Source organism: Periplaneta americana, chromosome 7 (genome assembly GCF_040183065.1).
Source record: "Periplaneta americana isolate PAMFEO1 chromosome 7, P.americana_PAMFEO1_priV1, whole genome shotgun sequence".
Lineage (NCBI taxonomy): Eukaryota > Metazoa > Arthropoda > Insecta > Blattodea > Blattidae > Periplaneta > Periplaneta americana.
The window spans coordinates 78275266-78298075 of record NC_091123.1 but is presented as its reverse complement, the minus strand read 5'-3'; the positions used below and the strand labels follow the sequence as shown (position 1 = coordinate 78298075).

At 35.6% G+C, this 22810-nt stretch overlaps 1 protein-coding gene across 1 annotated transcript in view; it reads left to right on the top strand.

The window, feature by feature from the left end:
• LOC138703217 (POU domain protein 2-like) overlaps window positions 1–22810 on the top strand; it is a 2136291-nt gene that overhangs the window by 1310267 nt on the left and 803214 nt on the right. The window contains exon 8 of the mRNA XM_069830922.1: window positions 6135–6207. Coding sequence (XP_069687023.1) covers window positions 6144–6207 — 64 coding nt within the window. The 5' untranslated portion in view covers window positions 6135–6143. The remainder of the gene's footprint in view (window positions 1–6134; window positions 6208–22810) is intronic.

Sequence of the window (22810 nt, the reverse complement as noted above, 5' to 3'; positions counted from 1 at the left end):
TGGTCCCTGCATGCAATACTTTCCTCAATATTAATAGTGGTACGATTTCGACGCCGGTACGATTTAGCCTACTTTCCCCTACCTAATCGGGTGGGATACCTCATAGACTTACTAAATATCCGCGGGTTACCTCTGTTGTTACAATGTTACCATTTGAGTCAATATATAAATAAAAATATCGGATAATAGGAAATACAGACTAATTTGTTTAAATACGTTCTAGGCTAATATCTGTAAAATCGGGATTTTGATCAATCCCGACTCGCTTTAATTGGGATTCAACCAGGAAATCGGGAGAATCCCGTCTAAATTGGGATACCTGGCAACTCTGGCTGTCAGACTTGCATCATTTTCATAGGAACTCTATGTGATTATTCATAACCACGTTAATAAAAGAATTAATATGTCAACTTCTTAATTTAATCTGTAGGTTAAAATGCTGTATGAAGTCAATTAGCAATTACTATTACTAGTACTAGCAATAGACATGTACCACGTATGGGCGAATCCAGAAATGCATATAGAGTGTTAGTTGGGTGGCCGGAGGGGAAAAAGACCTTTGGGGAAGCCGAGACGTAGATGGGAAGATAATATTAAAATGGATTTGAGGGAGGTGGGATATGATGATAGAGACTGGATTGATCTTGCTCAGGATAGGGACCTATGGCGGGCTTATGTGAAGATGGCAATGAACCTTCGGGTTCCTTAAAAGCCAGTAAGTAAGTAGTAGCAATAGTATAAGGAAATGTTTAATTAATCCGTAACTAAAACAATAGTCACTTTTAATCAGTCATATTAAAACATTAAATGAACAACTAATTTATAGCAGTCGTATTACCAAAAGCATAAAATATATTATACTGAAATTGTTTTTAATGAAACACTGCTAACTTTTTATAATTTATACAGTGTCTGTATCTTTAAATTCTGTGAATAATTATTCATGCATGCACTAAACAACAACTGTTTGAAGAAAATGAAGGATATGAAGTAGATGAAGGACAATACAATATATACTATCATAGTTTGAAAGGTAACAAGTGTCTTGGAAATGAGATGGACACAATGAATGATTTCATTGTAGGGCAGAAATTCTCTCTGCGGATTGCACCTATCCACTTTCGGTTAAGGGAATCTTTACTCAGAGGAAACCGGAAGCATAAACAGTCCCATGGTAAGTACAATAGTTTGTCTTCTGTAACATAATACGGAGAAAAAATCGTCGTAGAAATTAAGGATTAACTAGCCAGTGAAATGTAACATTCCTTCCTTTTTTATCTTTACATCCGTGTGCATTGCTGTAATTAAAATCAGCACACGAACGAACCATACTTATTCAGTTCTACACACAAATGGCCGCCCGTCGGCTGTTCAATTTGGGAGCATAACACTAACGCTAGTAAGCAGTCTAGCGGTTATTTAGTACGTCTATGGCTTTATAGTACAGTAAAGAATTTACATTTTAAAATATTGGCAAACTATGAAACAAATGCTAGCCAGGTGATAGAAACAAACAAATGCTAGGAAAGTGATAGAAATATACAAATGCTAGGAAAGTGATAAAATTATAGAGATAAACAGCCATGATTGGTTGAAACACATCCTTTCGTATCATTTTATTGGTTAAAAGTAATATGACGCAGAAAAAATGTAATAGTCATCATAATCATTTCCGTAACAGCACCAACGTAGTTCAGGCGGTATGCGCGCTTTTCTGTTGATCCGAGGCTGCTCTTGGGCATGGATTCGAGTCCTGCTTGTTTGATTACCTGGCGATGATTTTTCAGTGGTTTCTCCTAACTGTAAGGCAAATATCAGATAATCAAATAATCATCTCGCCAAATTCCATCTCGTTATCACCAACTTCATCGATGCAATATAGCTGTAGTTAATACAGTGTCGTTAATATCAAACTTAAGGAAAAACACATCCACCCTCCCGGTCACCACAACCATTACTTTCATTTCACCACACCGATCATCACAGACACATCCACATACACTATTATATGTATTAGAATATCCACATATACAACTATGACATCATCAGTATATCTACAAAATCATCACTAAATATCACATCCATCTACAATATCACTATCATCATTAGGTTACATTCACAACAACATCACTATCATCACATGCACAATACACTATCACTACAGTCACTATTAACCACATCCGTAAACAGCATCACTACTGTATCATCATATTCACCACATCTCTATGCAGCATCACTAACATAACATCCACATACATCAATACCATCATAGTAAAAAGAAAATCAATACTATCATGGCACCCACATACATCAACACTATCATGACTCCACATACATCACTACTATCATGACATCCATACGTGATATCATATCAACATATCCACATATAGGCCTACTATCACTATCATGGCATCCACATACACCCACAATTTTTTTAGTTGGTAATTTACCGGCGCTGTATCAACTACTAGGTTATTTAGCGTCGATGATATTGGTGATAGCGAGATGGTATCTGGCGAGATGAGGCCGAGCATTCGTATTGCGGTTCTTTGACATTCGTCTTACAGCTAGAGAAAACCTAGGAAAAATTGGCCCAAGCGGGAATCGAACCACACTACCGCCTGAGCTACACTGATGACCGAAATAATGTTGAACATAGGGAAACAGGAATACCCGAAAATAACCCGAACTCAGACCTTGTCCGCCACGAGTGTCACTGTGGATTTTTAAATGAAAATTTCCAGGATTCATTACGACTAGAATCAGAATCGCCAGTGTGATGGGATTGGTTTAAGAAAAAACTTCTTCTCCACTTATCAATATTTGCGTAGCATAGGCCTATATGTGTAATAAATAAGGTTCGGATAAAGTGGCTTTATCAGGATAGGCTGTATAACTTTATAGGATTGGGTCTTGACCTACTTCAGACTACGTAAACACTACCCCCTTCCACTAGCTAAAACTCTACCTGCTGGGAAGCGCGCTCTCCACTCCCTAGCTAAAATATCAGTTAATGGACAGTGCAACCGATAGGAACTGAATATGGGCTATGTTGTCACTACTATCGACTGGGGGACAAGCGAAATGTTTGTAAACAAAACGCACGGACCAAGGATGTCTATCCTGATACAGCTACTTTATCCGAATCTTATTAATAAATAATATGCAAATTTTCTAGTCTCAAAGGTCGCTTCCTTATTCCTGTTTGTCGATCTGGTTGGCGAGTTGGTATAGCGCTGGCCTTCTATGCCCAAGGTTGCGGGTTCGATCCTGGGCCAGGTCGATGGCATTTAAGTGTGCTTAAATGCGACAGGCTCATGTCAGTAGATTTACTGGCATGTAAAAGAACTCCAGCGGGACAAAATTCCGGCACATCCGGTGACGCTGATATAACCTCTGCAGTTGCGAGCGTCATTAAATAAACCATAACATTTAACATTTATTCCTGTTTAGTGAAACCTCATCAGTGAACTGAACTACAGCTGGTCTTTTTCTGTCTGTTTTATTACAATAAGTCTCCCAAGCTTCATGTCTGCTGGAATGTGTTTCTCTTGTAAGTTCATTATTATCAAACATCGCACGTCGTCGTATACACAAGCACGAATTTGCTACATTTTTGTGGTGTAATAGGGTTAGTGAAATGGGGACGATACAAGAGTGTATAATTGTTAATTCAATTGTCCTTGTATGTACTGTACTTTCATTCGACCGAGTTTTTGTTTCTTATTAAAAACAATAAAAGGAATGGGAACACACAAGAAACTACTTATACAACCGTGCAATTTATAAGATGCTACCTCTGCTCGCACTTACAGGAAAACACATTGCGATGTGCGATATGTGTCCGTTACAGGCGAGTGCAACACTGGCATATGTAGCAATATAAAACCTCAGACTTTCAGACTAATTTTCTAATTAACCATGCATTTGATACCTCTGATTGAAGTTCTGGCTGATATGTACATCTATTATCAGGCAGTACGTCTCACTTGACGATGTGTGTTAGAGGAAGAACAATTATGTGTATACATCTGAAGTCTGATTAGTGTAATATCTATCTAATCGGCAAGGTATGCAATGAAAGGGAAAAAGAATTGGCCACCCTACCCCATTATCTCTTGGCCTTGTTACCTCACAAGTAGTGCCATATTGATATCACTTGTGAGATTCAGATCTGTCTTCGGACAGTTGAATAAACAACTATACAAAACATACACTTGATTACAAAACGCATAATAGTACTTCTATTTAATTTAACGTATTCTGTCATCTCTAATCTGTACAGTTTTATCACTTCCTTTCTATAGAGTACAGGAGTACATACTTCTTGGTGTGTTATAGGTAAGGCAGTGACATCGGTATATTTGTATTAGTTTCAGATCGATTGAAGGTGAACACAAGACGCCGGACGTGTTTCAAGTACAGGCAAAGGAAGCGAATTTGACACACGCTTAAGCAAGCACTTTCCGTGTTTTGTTTACGATTATTTCATAGCGTATTATAAAATCAAGACAATACAATTATTATTTATCGTCGTTGTTCCTGCAATAACTCCTATGTGATATATTTATCGATTTTCAGATTTTTGCTCTATTAAATAACTTAAATAGTGGTACAGCAAATAATAAAATCTCCTATATGTAATTATATTTCTTTGTTTGGAAAATGTAAGAATTCACAGTCTCCTATGTACGGCTGCCATAGGATGAGTAAATGTGTTTTTCCTTCCCCCTGAAAGATTTTATATTTTGCACATAAGAGTTATTGCAGGAACAACGACGATATAAGTGTAAAATGAGTTATACAGATGTTTGACGGAAACGATGCAGCTTCCATGAGTAATGCTCAAATTCTTCTTGGTCACCCAAATATTAAGAAAACAGTGTGAGTATATTTAATCTAATATTGGATTTATCCCCTCTACAATCGAATGTCTCGAAAAGACTGGTGTGAAATTGGCGGAGCAAATTTCGATAGTAAATAATATCATCTCAAAAGTGAATGATCTGCAAGATGACACAAGAAAAAAGGTGTGTGCGAAAATGAACATAGTAATAAAAAAAACGGTGGTTTCGATTCATTATGCAAAATTGCAAGAGTTTTATCAGATGACAATGTTATCAACTTAATGTAGAAATGGATGATGTGAAATATTTTACATAGTCGATGCTCACTTGGTTTCAGCCGATGTTGAACGCAGTTTTTCCGCATACAAGGTTATACTATCCGATACTCGGCGGTCATTTTCATTTGAAACTTTGAAAATGAATGTTGTTGTTTATTGCAGCAGGAACCGAAACCAGGCAAACAACATGCAAGAAAAGTAAGGTACGAAATTGATGTGATAAATAAATTAATGTAACAGTTAAACATAGGGAAAGCAAAATTGTACGCCATATACTACGTTTTCGGCATTCTAAAACTGTAATGCAAAACTCTAAATATAAAAAAAAAAAACAAAAAACATCTTTTGAGACATGTTTTACCACATTTGTGACAATTTAAGTATGATTTCCAACAATTATTCTCAACCTCACCAACATTTTATATCTTTTCGATATTAACCCTTATATACAATAATTGTATTGTCTTGATTTTATAATACGCAATAATCGTATACAAAACACGAAACGTGTGTGAAATTCGCTTCCGTTGCCTGTACTTGAAACACGTCGACTACATTCTCTGCAGCGTCTTGTGTTCACCTTCAATCTAATACAAATATACCGATGTCACGGCCCTAGTTATAGGGGAAAGGTGTGAACAATTTTAATATAAGAACCCATTTCCGGTTACTTTGATAATTTTAGACTTTAAAGAGTGTAGTCAGGTTCCTTACTGTTTAATATTTTTTAAGCCATAGCTACTCACTTTAAAGCGATTAAGTTAAGAGACGTGATAAACAATTTTATTTTATTTACCATAATCTTTTATGTTGTCATGATAAGGCTTAATGTTCGAAAACATTACAAGATTCATAGGAGTGTTTTACTTTTAAAAGCGTCTTTAAATAAAAATAAATACTACCCTGCATTATATTAGGGCCTATTTACTTTCTCGTTAACATTTTTATGCTTATTAAAATTAATAAAACTGTGACTCTTTCTTAATGTTTGGGTGAACATTTGTTCCAGGTGGCCCTAATGAAAAGGCAAGAAGAAGCTCCATATCTCAAAAAACGTTTCATATCTAGCAGATCAGCACTTGGTGAGTTTTCACACATTTAAGGTAATTGTTTTGTCATGTCAGTGTTATATTGTCAATAATACAGGATCCGAGAATGATAGCACCGAACACAATATTGCTAGTGTGGCTTTGGCATTTCTTTGATTGTAATCTGAATGCATTTAAGATATTACCGTATTTATTTTTTTATAAAAACAATTAGTGTTTTTGTGTCAGTCATATTAATTTACAAATAATAATAATTATATATTTACATATTTATTTTTCATTCCCTTTTCAATCACTAAAAGTATTTTATGACCAGTCTGTATAAATCTATACAAATAATATCTTTATTTCTATTGCTTTAGGAAGATACAATCGAATTTGTTGTAACTATAATTCCTTTTATATTTACATTTTTAATCCTACTTCTATTAGTTCCAAAACTCTCCTAAATACGATACAATTATTAATTTATTATATCTACTAAGTAGACCAAATTATTACATTTTATTAGTAGTTTTGAGAGAATGCTAATAGGTGATAGAATCACCCCAAAACTAGTGGCGTTAAACAATTAAAAATAAGAAATATGTAACTCAGTGATTTTTTATACAGTGAAGTGAAATAAATCCGATAACAAAAAAAAATATTTAAGTTAAGGTGCAGATTGAACACTGCCTACTAGAGATGAACAACGATCGAGAAAACGAGACTAACAGCGCCCGTAAAGCCAAAAACCCGCACGACAATGTTGTATTACGTCGCGTCCTTGACGTAAAGACTGGTTGTGAGTCTTCCGAGACTCGATATGGCGAAGTGCATCAACATTGATTAAAAACGCAGTAATCATAGATTACGAAACGACGGTTAAACAGTAGCCGTAGTTAAAATGTAATTTATGTGCACCATTCATAATCACCGATTACTAAAACATGGCTAGCTGACACCTCATTTAACCAGAGTAAAGTCTATGACGGTACATTGTTCCTACAAAATGACTAAAGGAAAGCATCCATACCGCTGCAAAGATAATAGTCAACGTCTAAAAACGACTGCGCTCACTATGTTCTACATCGAAATGAACGTATCCTACATTTTCGCGTTGCATTTGTTTGCCTTTGGGCGCTGTTATATTTGTGAGTTCCATTTTTTTGTTTTTCAGTACTGTTAGGTTAAAATCGTACAAAATGGAAAATTGAATCCAAAAATGATTATATTCCAAAGTTAGGTTGAAGTATCGATAGACTTAATTACTAGATTTAAATGTATTATATAAAAAAGATGGAATATCCATAAAGGAAAAGGATGCAGAAGATTGGTAGGAATGTGTGTACGATCTTGGACTCCATTTACACCAGGGAATTGTGCATTATCCTAAGATCCATCCATAACCTCTCTTTGTTCAGCCAGTGACATAGAGAAAGAGATACCGGTATTCGAGTATTCCCTCTTAAAATACAGAAAATAACAGTTACGTAGAATCGTAATATAAGCAGCCGATCCGTAGGAGAAATATGATTGTTCTTGTGTTATTTCAAGTAATCCATTTGTAGATTTTGATAAACGAAATCCCTCCTGAAATTTTCTGTCACTTAAATCCTCGTAAGAATTCTCTCTTTCCACTAAAGAACCTTCACGCTCACGCTCTATCCAAGTAATTCAAGTACTGCACAATAATAATCGTCTTAGAAATAATCACCTGTGGTTCTGGTCGCCATTTTGCTTTACTTGCTCTACTAATCGCTGGTTATCTCCTTTAACCGCTCATATTTGGCCTGTTAGAGATTACTGTGGTTAACCTTCTATTTAAGTCGTAACCGAGGTCGATCCACCGTAAAAATGCTTAATCAGGGATTAGGTGACAATTTTAACCGATGGTTACACTAACCGACGTTGATGCACGTGGGCATCGATATTGATCATCTCCCGAAATCCCGAAGTCAGTAGTTGTTTATACCTGACTGAACTTTTATCTACTTTGACAACTGTTTATATGTATAAACAATAAAGTAGGCTATTTGAAACTTCATCTCTTCCTTTCAGTGTATAATAATCCGTTCCTCAGTCTTTATTTAATTACTAGGCCCTTTTCTTTTCCTATGTTTAAGATTAAGTGTGTAATCTCAAGTAAAAAGATATTAATGTCATGTTTTATGCTTCTTAGAAATGCAAATTTATTTGTGAATTGCTTTTTTTATTTATATAACCATAGGTGATATCAGATAATAGAACCAGAACATTTTGATAACTAAGATACTGTTCTGTTTTGTCTTTTTGTCTCATTTAAACATTTATAATGTTATTTATTTCAATGATGTATGTTATTCAAAGTTATGAAATCTTTCCACGCCGACCAAATGCTATTTCGATAATGACGAGCGAGACTCGAAAGACAAATGCAACGAACACAGCGAGCGAGAGCGGCAGTTAGTTTTGTTCATCTCTACTGCCTACAGTAGAATATCTTTGGTGTGTATCACATGTAGATACATCACTCACCAACGGTGTGAGTCATATATCGGGCAGAGATAGCGATTTCTTAGAGCTGTGATTTTGGAACTGTAGTCACAGTCGAAGCCAGTGACAAACCTATCACAGCGATAAAATCAGAGGTCTTCAAATCATACCTCGCATCCAGTATGAATCAGTAATTTCTCTAAATATTCTTAGAAGACTAAATGACAATATTAACAGCGATTGTAGAAAATGGAATATAAAATTTGCACCATGTTGTATGACTTATAAACAACATTTACTTCGTCTGTGTTAATATTACTGAGCTCCACTCTCCATGACTCTTTTATGGTTGAACTTTTATTGGTTATACATCATGTAAGGCAGGGGAACCTCCAACTTTTACAGCGAAGACGATTTCGTTAGTCGTAAATGTATTCTGAATTGCACTGCAGCATGTCAGTACTTGATAAACATCTCAACTTACTTTGTAACATATATAATACTTCATAATTCTCGTATCACTTGCGAAAATCTTAGCAATAAACATCAGTGTAACAAGAATAATGAAAGAAGAATTTTACAAATATAATCTCTTCGCACAACATTACTGTAACATCATAGGTGACAAACAACATACTTGCATTATAATTCCATGTCTATGTATCGTCAAAATCTATTTTTTAATAAAACTGTGACTATTACTTTCGATAAATTAACGAAACTCATTTATAATACAATATTACTTACTTACTTGTGGCTTTTAAGGAACCTGCAGGTTCATTGCCGCCCTTACATAAGCCCGCCATCTGTCCCTATCCTGTACAAGATTAATCCAGTCTCGATCATCATATCCCACCTCCCTCAAATCTATATCAATATTACCCTCCCATCTACGTCTCGGCCTACCAAAAGACATTTTTCCCTCCGGTCTCCCAACTAACACTCTATATGCAATTCTGGATTCGCCCAGACGTGCTACATGCCCTGTTCATCTTAAACGTCTAGATTTAATGTTCCGAATCATGTCAGGTGAAGAATACAAATGCGAGTAGTTCTGCATTGTGTAACTTTCTCCATTCTCCTTAACTACATCCCTCTTACCCCAAATATTTTTCTAAGAACCTTATTCTCAAAAAGCCTTAATCTTTGTTCCTCTCTCAAAGTGAGAGTCCAAGTTTGACATGACATGACATGCATCACATGACATGACATGATAGAATCTAAATCATTGGAAGAAATATTTTGTTTCGTGTAGAGCTGTAGACTTTTTTTCGCATCCTTTAGTTTTGTTGCTAATTTCTAGTTTGTCCCTTACTCAACTGTTTAATTTAAATTTCAAAATTGAATTAAATTTTATTTTCTATAAGACAGTTTGCTATGTTTTTAGATCATATTGTTCAAAATTAAAGCATTAGGTAAAATTGTTAAGCAGGATAAAATCATTCTGTGAATTATTATTGTTACAATATTGTGTTAAATATAATACATTATTGTTTAAAAAACTATTATGATATGATATGATATGATATGATATGATATGATATGATATGATATGATATGATATGATATGGTATATGATATGATATGATATTATATGATATGATATGATATATATGATATGATATATGATATGATATGATATGATATGATATGATATGATATGATATGATATGATATGATATGATATGATATGATATGATATGATATGATATGATATGATATGATATGATATGATATATGATATGATACGATACGATACGATACGATACGATACGATACGATACGATACGATACGATACGATACGATACGATACGATACGATACGATACGATATGATATGATATGATATGATATGATATGATATGATATGATATGATATGATATGATATGATATGATATGATATCCTAAGTGCTGCTCACTTCGATTTTTCCTTCGCACATATTATATCGTAACTTTCTCAAGTATATTTTGAAGAATGTTCAGGTTCATCCTTGCCCCCTGATAGCGATATATATTTAAAATATTGCATCTTGATTACATCTCAGATTCTTGATCGTGGACAGTTTTGCTGCTGAAGAATAATGGACCTATAAAATATATGTAATATATGTGCGTAGACTGTAGAGTAGGCTATATGAAAACTGTCGAAGTTTTAGTACTTTTTCTCCACAGGGGTTTGACTGCCAATGTATTCTGAGGGTCGCTATATTTTTCCCAGGCTGAAACAAAGACATTTGGTCGCTCTGGGTGGCACAACTGGTATAGCGCTGGCCTTCTGTACCCGAGGTTGCGAGTTTGATCCCGGCTCAGGTCGATGGCATTTAAGTGTGCTTAAATGCGACAGGCTCATGTGACTAGATTTAGTGGCATGTAAAAGAACTCCTGCGGGACAAAATTCCGGCACACCGGCGACGCTGATATAACCTCGGCAGTTGCGAGCGTCGTTAAATAAACCATAATTAAAAAATAAACAAAGACAATTGCATATTTTCTGTGAGAATCTCAGCTTATACAGGGTGTTTCCGTGCTAGTGTAACAAACTTTCAGGGATGATGGGGAAGGACACATGTATCAATTTGAGATAAGGAACTTTGGTCCGGAAATGACCGAGTCGAAAGTTACAAGCAAAAATAGTTATGTGGAAATGAAATAATTTTATTCCTCTGTACACTTTATTTATGTACATCTTACACATACTGTATTTATCTGACGTTGTTTACGTTGTCTACTTACAGTATTCAATCCAGTGCGCTGTCTGAGGGGTGGGGACAGGAAACTACACTAGAGCAATGCAGATAGCGTAATGTGTAACGGACATGGTCGGTCCTGATATGCACGTCTGTAGACAGTAGTGTATGTGTACAAGTTGTAGTGTCCAATTGATCAGTCCTAGTGAAATGGAGGAGTAAATGAGAGTGGAATATGCAGACCTGATTTTCAAATACGGATGAGCCAACGAGAACAGTAGACAAGTTCACAGATTGTATCGGTACAAGTACCCACGTAGCAGACATCCGGTCCATACCATCTTTCCACGACTGTTGCAAAGGTTAAGGGAAGAAGGGCATGTGGTGCCAAATTACAATTCCATTTCCACACAACTATTTTTGCGTATAACTTTCGACTCAGTCATTTCCGGACCAGGGTTCCTTATCTCAAATTGATACATGTGCCCTTCGACATCATCCCTTAAAGTTGTAACACCAGCCCGGAAACTGCCTGTATAGCACCTTCTAATTAACGGTGCGCATAAGACCTCTATGTGTGCTAATCTGTAGAAAAATTATAATTATTTTTAAACGACCTTAAAATGCAATAAATTTAATTATACTTTTCAATGATTATACCGCTCAGTCCTGTTTATCATGTTTGTTTATAATATTTAGTTTAAATATCCTTCCTTGTTTTACAATTTAGTGCCCATTTTATTGTTCCTTGCATTTGCTGAAATGTGCAGTTTTTCTACTACTCTCTTCCGTGGAATAGATATGAGATTCCAAGCAGTTAATGCAGATATTTACTTAAATATAGGCAGTTTAGTGATTTCATATTTTTTTTTGTTATACATAAGTTTCTCTTCTTTTATTGTTTGCATTGCTTTACCAATTTCTTTTTATTAATTTTTCACTTATTACACAGGGTGGAAATGATAGGAAATGATGTGCAGATTTAAGGTGGCAATAAAATATATTAAAATAAATATGAACCCTATTATGTGTTCTGTAATTAGGTGCATAGTTAATTAGGAAATTAGACTTGAAGTCTAGTTTCACAACAGCGCATCGTCGGCTCACCTACGAATACAATACACACATGCTCTCAGTCTGAACAGCAGTATTCTGTCCCTTGGTCACCGCAGTAAAGTTCCCAGAGTTCGTCATGGGAGGAAATAATGATACGCGTTAATCGTTTTACTTAATTTGCAAGAAAACTATTAGTTTTGTTTAAAAATTGTAAAGGGAGCATCATTCCTTATCAGTTTCTCTAATGATAAGAGTAAAAATCAGAATCGTACGGATAGTAGGCCCTACTTATCGAGTAAAACAGTGTTAATATAAGGAAAGTTTATTCTTCTGAGAAAACTATTATTTTTTGTTTTACTCTATCAAAGGAGTAAGCATTAAAATTTGCATAGTTATCTTGCTTTCACTCTGTATACCAGAGCAACCACTCAAAATGACTTCACATAGGCTACTTCGTTGTAAGAAGTGCGATTATGAATAAGTTTTATATAACGTTTCCTGATAATACTGAACTGGTATTTATTTTATTTCCAAAAGAAAATTCTGCACCGGTAAAACAATAATCCAAAAACATGTACCTACTTTTTTTTTTATTTTACTGACTTTCAATCGCTTACTACGGCTAAACCGTAAAATACAGGATAGATCGAACATACTGCGAGTAAAATACGTTACCTAATCAATGCTATTTTTTAAAAATGTAGGTAATGCAACTGCTATGCCGAGAGCATAACGCGATAACCTAACAACTGCAAGCGTGTGATGTCAAAGATAAACCTCTCTGCTGGAAGGAGGTTCGCATAATTTCAGTATGAGTCTTTGAAGGAAAAGAAAACTAGAAGGGAAGGTACGAATCTAGTAACAATGTACTCAAAAGAAGAAAGACTAATGCCAAATACGTATGTGAGTATAAAAACGCAAAGCTCGAGGAAAAACACTGAAAACATCGTAAATTTTTCCTACACCATTTTTACTCTCGAGGCAAAGTTGTTTTAATACAACACTTAAAATTTAATAATAATCGTATTCAAAGTTCATCCTGGAACCGAGTTTCCCTGATTATTTTTGTTTATATTTTTATAATATACGAATATAATATAAAATATTATTCAATATATTTTAATATAAGCACCGCCGTGTATTAAAATTATCGTAATTTCTAAGGGCCATATTCATAGACATTCTTAGCGCGGGCTTCCGGTGGATGATCAGCGAACTAACGTTTTTCGTACTCACAAACCAGTGTTAGCGATATGATATGATATGATATGATATGATATGATATGATATGATATGATATGATATGATATGATATGATATGATATGATATGATATGATATGATATGATTGATATGATATGATATGATATGATATGATATGATATGATATGATATGATATGATATGATATGATATGATATGATATGATATGAATCCTGTACAAGTAATCACTCGATAGCCTGGGCTAGTTTAGCACGCTCGTAGCGCGGGTTAGCGAAATGTCTATGCATAGCACCCAAAGACATTAAAAATAAATCAAACGTCTGTCAAAATAAAGTACATTACTTCGTTTATATGATGTCATTCCATTTTCGGCCAATGAAGTCTAATGAAATTTTTAATTCCAACCAATTACAGTCATACAACGCGATAATTTCTGCAGCTCGATTTATCCTATCAATTTATCACATGGTCGTTCTTTTGTTTAATCAGTGTCGCCAACTGTTTCCATGTAAATCGATGAGCATGAAACCATGGTACTAAATAAAGTGCGAAATCCTACTTCCACATATACATCTTTATCTTCTAATTCCATGTCCAATGTATTTAAAGTAAACGACACTCCTTCATAACAACTATTCATTTAATTAATGTATTATTAATAAGGTTATTTCTAAACTAATTATACTATAAAATGTTTAAATTAAATTATTATTTCAGCAGATAATGAAAACGTATTTCTGTTATAATAACAAGAGAAAAGCGCAGTACATGTAATTAACATTGTTAAACCTGTATTTCGCTTTTCTCAATTGGCATTACTAAATAACATTCAATTTCTTTATTGTAGTAATCGATATTCATCTATTTTGGCTTCACAATGTCTGAATAAGTTCAATTATTCATAAATATTCAGTTATTAACATTTTGTGAGCGAATTTTAGGTATATATTATTTAAATCGTTATTTTATTCACAAAATAGTCCTAATAAATGTCACTCGAGGTCTGAGATTTATCGGCATATCTCAGGCTTCTTGTGACATTACTATAGATAGTTTTATATCATTATCATAACATCTGATACTTCTTAATATCGAACACGTTTTAATTCCCTGGAGCTGTAAACTTTTGTGAACTTCCACTGTACTTCTAAATGAAAGAAATCAATAATGTAAGAAAATGTTTCATATTTAATTTAAACTTCGAAAATTTTAATCCAGACAATTTTTATTTATTTTATTTTATTGGGTTATTTTACGACGCTGTATCAACATCTAGGTTATTTAGCGTCTGAATGATATGAAGGTGATAATGCCGGTGAAATGAGTACGGGGTCCAGCACCGAAAGTTACCCAGCATTTGCTCGTATTGGGTTGAGGGAAAACCCCGGAAAAAACCTCAACCAGGTAACTTGCCCCGACCGAGATTCGAACCCGGGCCACCTGGGTTCACAGCCAGACGCGCTGACCGTTACTCCACAGGTGTGGACAATCCAGATTGACAGTGAAATAATATTCGACTTAGTTACATGCAGTGCTAATATTCTGCATGAAATATTGCTATTTTTTTAAGAATTAAATTGTTAAAAATATAGGTACTACATAGTTGCTATCGGTTTGATTTACCGTGGTACCGGCGCACGGGTCCTCTGTCAGGACTCTGGTTGCGACCGGAAGAAGTACGACACAAACCTCCCACGGAGTCTAATAACCGATTGCAATAATTCATTCTCAAACGTGAATCACCTCCTTTTTGAGGATGCACGGCAGTATAGCGATAAGTAGACTGTAGAATTCCATGCAATTGCATGTTTTATTGATTTTGCATATTGAAGAAATAAAAGTTGATTTTGACGATCATCCTTTTTACGTTCGAATAAAGCCAACTGAAAGTATTGAAATTGAAATTTAGAAATCTTCTCACTATTCGTGAGCTGTCACAAAGGACAATGAAATTTGTTTAAACAAAAGCCGCCCTAAATAAGGGTTCGATAGCTCGGCCTACTAATCAATTCATAAAGAATAATAAGTAAACAAAACAATTTTGTGACATTGTACTTAACCATATAAATGTTTACAAGTTCAGTGAACCGTTAATTTTGTTTTGACAATGAAACTCCTACAACTAATATACCCTCTTAATCCTTAAATTGGCAAAACTTCATTTCTCACACTAGTTTATTAAACCTTGTCGGACTGTAAAGAAAACAACTATCGCAATGTCCATATTTTATAATATGTTGCACAAAAACCTGAATTTTTTTTTTTTTTTGCATATTAACAGACAGTCAATTTAATAAACTAGTCCGCAAACAAACCTCAAATGATATGTACATTTTTAATACAAAGTAATAAAAGTAAATAGGCATATTATATTCAAATACAGTATTTTGTGCATGTATTGTCTCCAGTATAATACAACTAGCACAAAATAGCAACAATATTGAATCATATAATATACATCCATATCCAAAATTATTTACTTTTTATTACTTTGTTTACATTTTCCGAATATACAAAATAAACTTTAATTCAATTTTGAAATTAAATTAAACAATTGTGTAAGGGACAAACTATAAATTAGCAACAAAACTAAAGGATGCGAAATACTCTCTACAGCTCTACACGAAATAAAATATTTCTTCCAACGATTTAGATTCTGGAAAAGTCCCCATAACACTTATAGCGTTCCCTCGTTGAATGGCAATACTAATTCTTTGGCGGAGGAAAGACGTAGAGCGAGAGTCACCGTTAAGTGCTGATAAATACTTGCCGATATCAGAAGTTAACAACTTCGCCTCGGAACACCATGGGCCCATAGATTCTACGGCGAAAACGACAAAATTATATCTATCCAGAAGATCGAGATACTTATTGCGTTTAATTGTAACAGCAGATGAAGCGGCTGAGCCAGCGAGTTAGGAAGTTTTGGGTAAATAAGAAGAAGCGAAGGTGTTATAACAAGGGGCATCCCATAAAAGTGATTTGCCTTTGGACCATGGTGTTAAAGTTAAGCCATCTGGACGTTTGCCATCGGAACGATTTATGCCAATGGGTTCTAGGATGGTAGGAAAACCAGCGGAAATTAGGGCCCTTTTAATGATGTCGTTAATCATGACGTGTTTGGAAAATTGTCCAGAATTTTTGAGGCAACTTAATCCATGGAGGCCAGAAGAATCGACATCTGCACCACAAATACATTTGTGTGGAAAACAAATTTCAACACCAAGCCTTAAGGCAATAGCAATCTTAAAGGACGTATTATCCATTAAAGTGCCTATGTTGGGAGAAGGTAAAGCTTGAAGCCAGCATCCTGATTCTTTTTCTCGTAAAGCAAGAAAACGGGCTCTGTCAAAATCTGAGGAGGAAGACGCAAAAAGGCTGTCAAAAGTTTTGGAAGCGAGATCAAGATCCGAGCATTTTTGAGACTCTGGACTGTTTGGAGGATCCACAATGTTAGTAACGGAGGACCATTGTTCAAAAGCCTCAGACATATGAAGGATTCTGATTTCATCACTGTGACTAGAGAGAGTAGATTTGACGAAATTCAGAGCTCCATGAGCCGAGGCTAAAAACGCAGGCACACAAATATCGCTAACATTGCGAATGCCAAGACCACCAAATGAAATAGGCAAAGTAGCGAAAGACACAGAATGATTGTCAAGTTGGATATTAAGAATAGATTCCAAACAATCCCGCAAAATACAATCAGCCTCTAGAAAAAGAGAGGGAAATAACCAGAGAGGGGTAGTGCGAAGGAAGTATGTTAGGCGAGGTATATGAAAGCAATTTTTTAAAAGGAAATATGCTGTATGAGTGCAAAGGGAGTGTTGTACAATATTATAGTACTGTGAAATTTCAGTTTTCCTACCAATTTTTTTTTCTATTGTTCTATTAAAATTATAGCATATATAGCCTATTAACCTGTTGTATCCTATAGGATATTTTGTCAATTTAAGGGTTAAATACAATATTTTTATCTTGCATGTTTAAATGTATATATTAATATATTTTCTTGTTTGCCCGATTTATTATCTAATTTCAAATTTGTCTGTAAAAAATAAGAATAATTTCCAAGAAATATAAAATTATGTGAGAAGTAGAACCAATAATTAGTTAATAAATGCTGAGGACATAAAAATTAATTTCTGCGTAGACAATAGATACTTTTCCCTAGTCTATAAGTTGGGTCGTTTCCACTTTAACATGAAGCAAGATCTGTGTACATAGGCCTATTAGCCGTGTAAGTCTAATGTTTCAGAAGTCAGGGCGAAAATACGATCGCCTAGGAATCATTTAGGTTTTAGGCTTTCGCTCTGATTTCATAGAACCAAAATTGAATGTATTTACATACATGCGAGAATGAAGTCACGTATTGGTGAAGTCATGAAACTGCTGCGACTACAACACTGCTAATGCGCTGTAATGTTATAGAAACATAACTGACTGTATTTAAACACCTGCGACAATGAAGTCACTTGTCACATCGTGTGATGTTAAGAGATCGTTCTGGGCAGTTAAACTAATTCTGACAGTTAAGAGAAGAAGTTTCATAATAGAGAGTCTGGAGAAATCGTTGGTCGCTTACAGCCATAAATTACGCGAAAAACCAAGTTAGTAAGTTAAAAATGTACCAATTAAAATATAATATATGTAAAATGAATAATTAATAAATTTATAGAAAAAAGATTTAATATAAATTATGGTTAGGTACTTTAAATTATTTTCATTCATATCATATTTATTAAATCAAATAAAACTCTAAAATGTATTTTTACTGCATATACTGTATTTCAATTTTTAGCTCATATTTCAACAGTTTTTACTGCATAGTTGCAGGCATATTTTCAGAGTTTTAGTGCATAAAGTTCCGTGGTCTGGTGCTAAGGTTTAAGATATGATAAACCTGTTGCTTTTATTGCAGATGATACAGATATTCTGTTCTGCTGAGCTAAATTTTTAGCGATTTTTTTTTCTTTGGGAAGGGTGAACTTTCGAGAATAGAATAGACTCTGTTAAAACTGACCTATTTTTAACACTGATCCCGTGCTCTCAAATTTATTATGTTACAATCTTATAACCAGGGTGCGAATTAACGGGGGGATAGAGGCATTTCTCCCCTGTTGGAAAGTTATCCCCCTCTCATAAAATTATATTAACATTCCTGCCAGGGATAACTTCTATCCCCCCCTCACAAAATATAATTGTTTTAATACGAGTATATGTACTTTATAAAGTACAAAGTAAGCAAAGGAAATAATATTTCTGTATTATGATCACCAGCAAGCTGGCAACAATCAATAACTTAGGAATTACACATCTTATCTTAAGCTTGTTCAGGGATATAATTATTGTTATGATCAAGATGAAAGACATGCAACTCAGTGCGACCAAGCGTTGAGCCGTATCGAATGAGGATAATAATAATTTTATGTGTAGTATTCTCTATCTAGTATCCTATTCCCCCTCATCAGAAATCTTAATTCGCACCCTGCTAATAACTTATGTACTACCTGTCTCGTCAGCAGTGGAAAATTTGTAAATTTTGCAATAAACTCCATGCAGACGCGGCGAGACGATTTATAATTATAATTAGTGTTGTATATACTCTTTCTTCTAGAATCAAAAAGCGAGACTGTCGTATCTTACACGAAACTGTAGGCCTATTCACAACAATCGCACAATTGCACAATACGCATCGGCGCGTCAAACGTGACGGGGAATCGGGGAGCAGAATGGGCGGTAGACGGTAGACTAGCACCGAACGGTCGACATGCCATAGGTCGGTAAACCAAACCAATGACAACTGTATCATAAGGGATGCTGAAAACGAATATTCTCATCTAAATTTTTTAACTACATATACGGCGTCATGATGCCATCCGTCTCCTTTATGCTTCGTATAATCGGAAATTGAAAAATAAATAAAATTAAATTTTAATTATTTACAAATTTCTTCTTAAATTATTCAGATAGTATAAAATTCATCTTTCTTTATTATTCTTACAGTCCTTAGAGATCCTTTGCCGATGCTTTATCTGATTTTCTCGAGACTTGACATCATATTATTATATAGAGTTAGCACAACACCGGACCTGCAAAAACAACACAAAACATTATATTGAAATTGGACTAACTTTCATACCCATGACAGAATTCGGACATACGACCATGATTTACATGCACTTTTAAAGTTATGTGGCTTAAGTCGTTACATAAACCGCGGCCGACAAAATTCTATTGCTATCATAAAATAAAAATTTAGAAGAAGCTTCTGAAGCATGGTACGATAAGCCACTCTTTCACTGAACTAGCGAGTGGATTATTCTCCACAATTGCATTATATGACATTAATAATGCCGGACCAGCGAGACAAGTTTATATGAACGTAAAACATGGTGGCGCAGCGCACGGTGAAATAATTCAGAGCATATCAGTGTTCGGATTCATAAAGAACGGGGAGTTCCGTTCACTGCATCGCGGTGTGGGAAAGCGTGTTTCCAGATTAGTTCCGTAACCCACTGCAGAAAGTTCATTAGCGTTCAAGAACTGTCACTGATTCGTGCAAGATCGCTGAAATATAGTAGAACGGCAATGATTCTTAAACTTGTTCACGAACCCTTAATCTAATGTGATATAAAGCTCATTCACTTTGGAGTACTGTTAGGTGGGTATTCGAGCTTAAGTAAAGAAAATTCTCTATTTTATTCTGATTTTTTCCTCATTTTTCTCACTCCAGAAATTTACAAAATTTTTTGAATCGAAAGTTGAAAAGAGAATGCAACCTACAAATCTAGTCTTTCAGGTGAAGCTCCCTGTAAAGCAGATTCGACTAATTTCAAGGGAAAAATTGTTCCGGGGCCAGGTATCGATCCCGGGACCTCTCGTTGAACGTACCAGCGCTCTGCCAACTGAGCTACCCGGGGACTCCACCCGACACCGTCTCAACTTTTCTCTTTATGTCCACACAACTGTATAATATATACGTCACTGTGCAGGTTAACAGAAAACCACAATTCTAAGTCACACAGAGATTGTATGCACTCGATGTGGGTCTCTGGCGTTTCGTCAGCCCACGCGAGTTGTGTGGATATAAAGGGAAAAGTTGAGACGGTGTCGGGTGGAGTTCCAGGGTAGCTCAGTTGGCAGAGCGCTGGTACGTTCAACCAGAGGTCCCGAGATCGATACCCGGCCCCGGAACAATTTTTCCCTTGAAATTATTCAGAATGCAACCTATCACCGTTTTCCCTTTTTGTCACGTATACATCACAAAGACCGTTGTAGCTTTGCACTTCATAGTTCTGATAACTCCAAAAAATGTGTTTTGAGATACAAACATTTTTATTTTCACTTTTCCTTTACAAACCATAATTCTAATTTACATACAAATGAGGGGATCAGAAGCAAAGGGGCACAAGTAACATTTCTAAGAACATGAGTTAAGTGCATCCAGGGCAAGCTAAAGCATTTAAATTTTAGTGGCAAAGGGATACATCTTTTAACCAAATCGCACACTTTTAACCAAATCTTTAATCTTTTAACCAAATCATAGTAGTTAGGCCTATTGATGCAGTTATAGTAGCGATGAATTGTGTAAAATGTTACTGAAAGAAAGAAAAACAAGAGTTGATATTGTATAAGCCCTAAGAAAACATATAAACTGCAATAATAATCAACAAATATAATTAAATAAATGTCAGCGTATTTAGGGATCTAGTCAGTGCGATGCGTATGCCTTAAGAGAATTCCGCGTGCCCCTGGAGGTACGCGTACTGTTGAATGAATTCCACTGTCTAAGGCATCATGTCTAGGCTTCGCTTGGCTTCGAGGGCTGGGCCCTGGACTGGTCCTTTCACTCAAGCACGCTCTGGCCCATCGTGCGCCCTTTATACGCGATAATTGTCGAAGCCCGACAGGTAACCTGGATGACATTCATGAATACGACGCTGACAGGTGCGCCATCCTGCCTCAGCCTCTGATAAAGCCAGGTTCCATCTTGCGGACGAGTAGTCTGATAAGCACCATGAGCACGGAATCCCAAGTCTTCCCTATATCTGCAGCGGAAGTCCATTTTTACTATTGCAGATGATAGATGAAATGAGGGTGTGAAAAGTTTTGGCGGAATGATAGAGGGAAACGGGAGTACTCAGAGAAAAACACCTGCACCGTCTGCTTTGTCCACTACAAGTTCCATCACGACCTGGCGAGGGAACGATACCAGGTCCGTTAGCACTTCAGCCACAGATGTGGCATCATGTCTGGGGCTGTCGTTACGGAATGAAATTTCGGCCAGTGTATGGGACCGCTGCCCACCCTGCAACGTGATGAATTTGGGGAGATACGTGAGGTATCGAAATTCGGTTGCGAAAACAGCTATAACGGCTGAAGAATCATCGTGCTTACCATGCGGTACCTTCGTAGTGGTTGGATGATCGTTTACCTCTGCTAAGGCATGTGGACATCAGGCCAGCAGCCGGCTGGTAAGGCTTTGGGTCTTCATGAATTTTATTATCACGCTAAGATTTTATTTTTTTTTTATTTGTAAATGTATTTTGTCGGTTTCACGAACGCAAATAGCCCTAAATTATATATTAAAATGACATTGAATAGACAATTTGTAATCAATTTCGTTACAACATTATTCTATCTGTAATTTATGTCCACAGTAACAAATCGAATTTTTTCTTTCCTTGCAATATACGAATGTAACGAGCAGGTATAGAAGAGGATGGGTGACCAGACAGTATGGAGCCTCCCTCTAAATCCATCCCCGATTTAAAGCTATCTTAGTTGGAAACTTAATTTATGAATCTGGAGTTCAGTTGTTCGTTTTTAATGTCCCTTAATGCTCCGAGTTTAAAATTCTTACGACTATGAATGAAGGCATTATTCTAGAAACATCAGAAAGAGACTAGTGCTTTGTGTTGACTGTGGCACTTTATGTAGCAGAAACATGGACATTACAATGAAGAAGTGAAGAGAAATGATTAAAAGAAGCTGTGCTAGAAAGAATAGGTCAAGAAAGAATAATGTTTAAACTGATTAGGAAAAAAAAAGGAATTGGCTGGGTCACTGGCTAAAAAGAAACAACCTACTGAAGGATACATTGAAAGGAGTAGTGAATGGAAGAAAAGTTAGAGCCAGAAGAATACATCGGGTCATAGGCAACATTAAGATAAGTGGATCGTATGGGGAGACTAAAAGGAAGGCTGAAAGTAG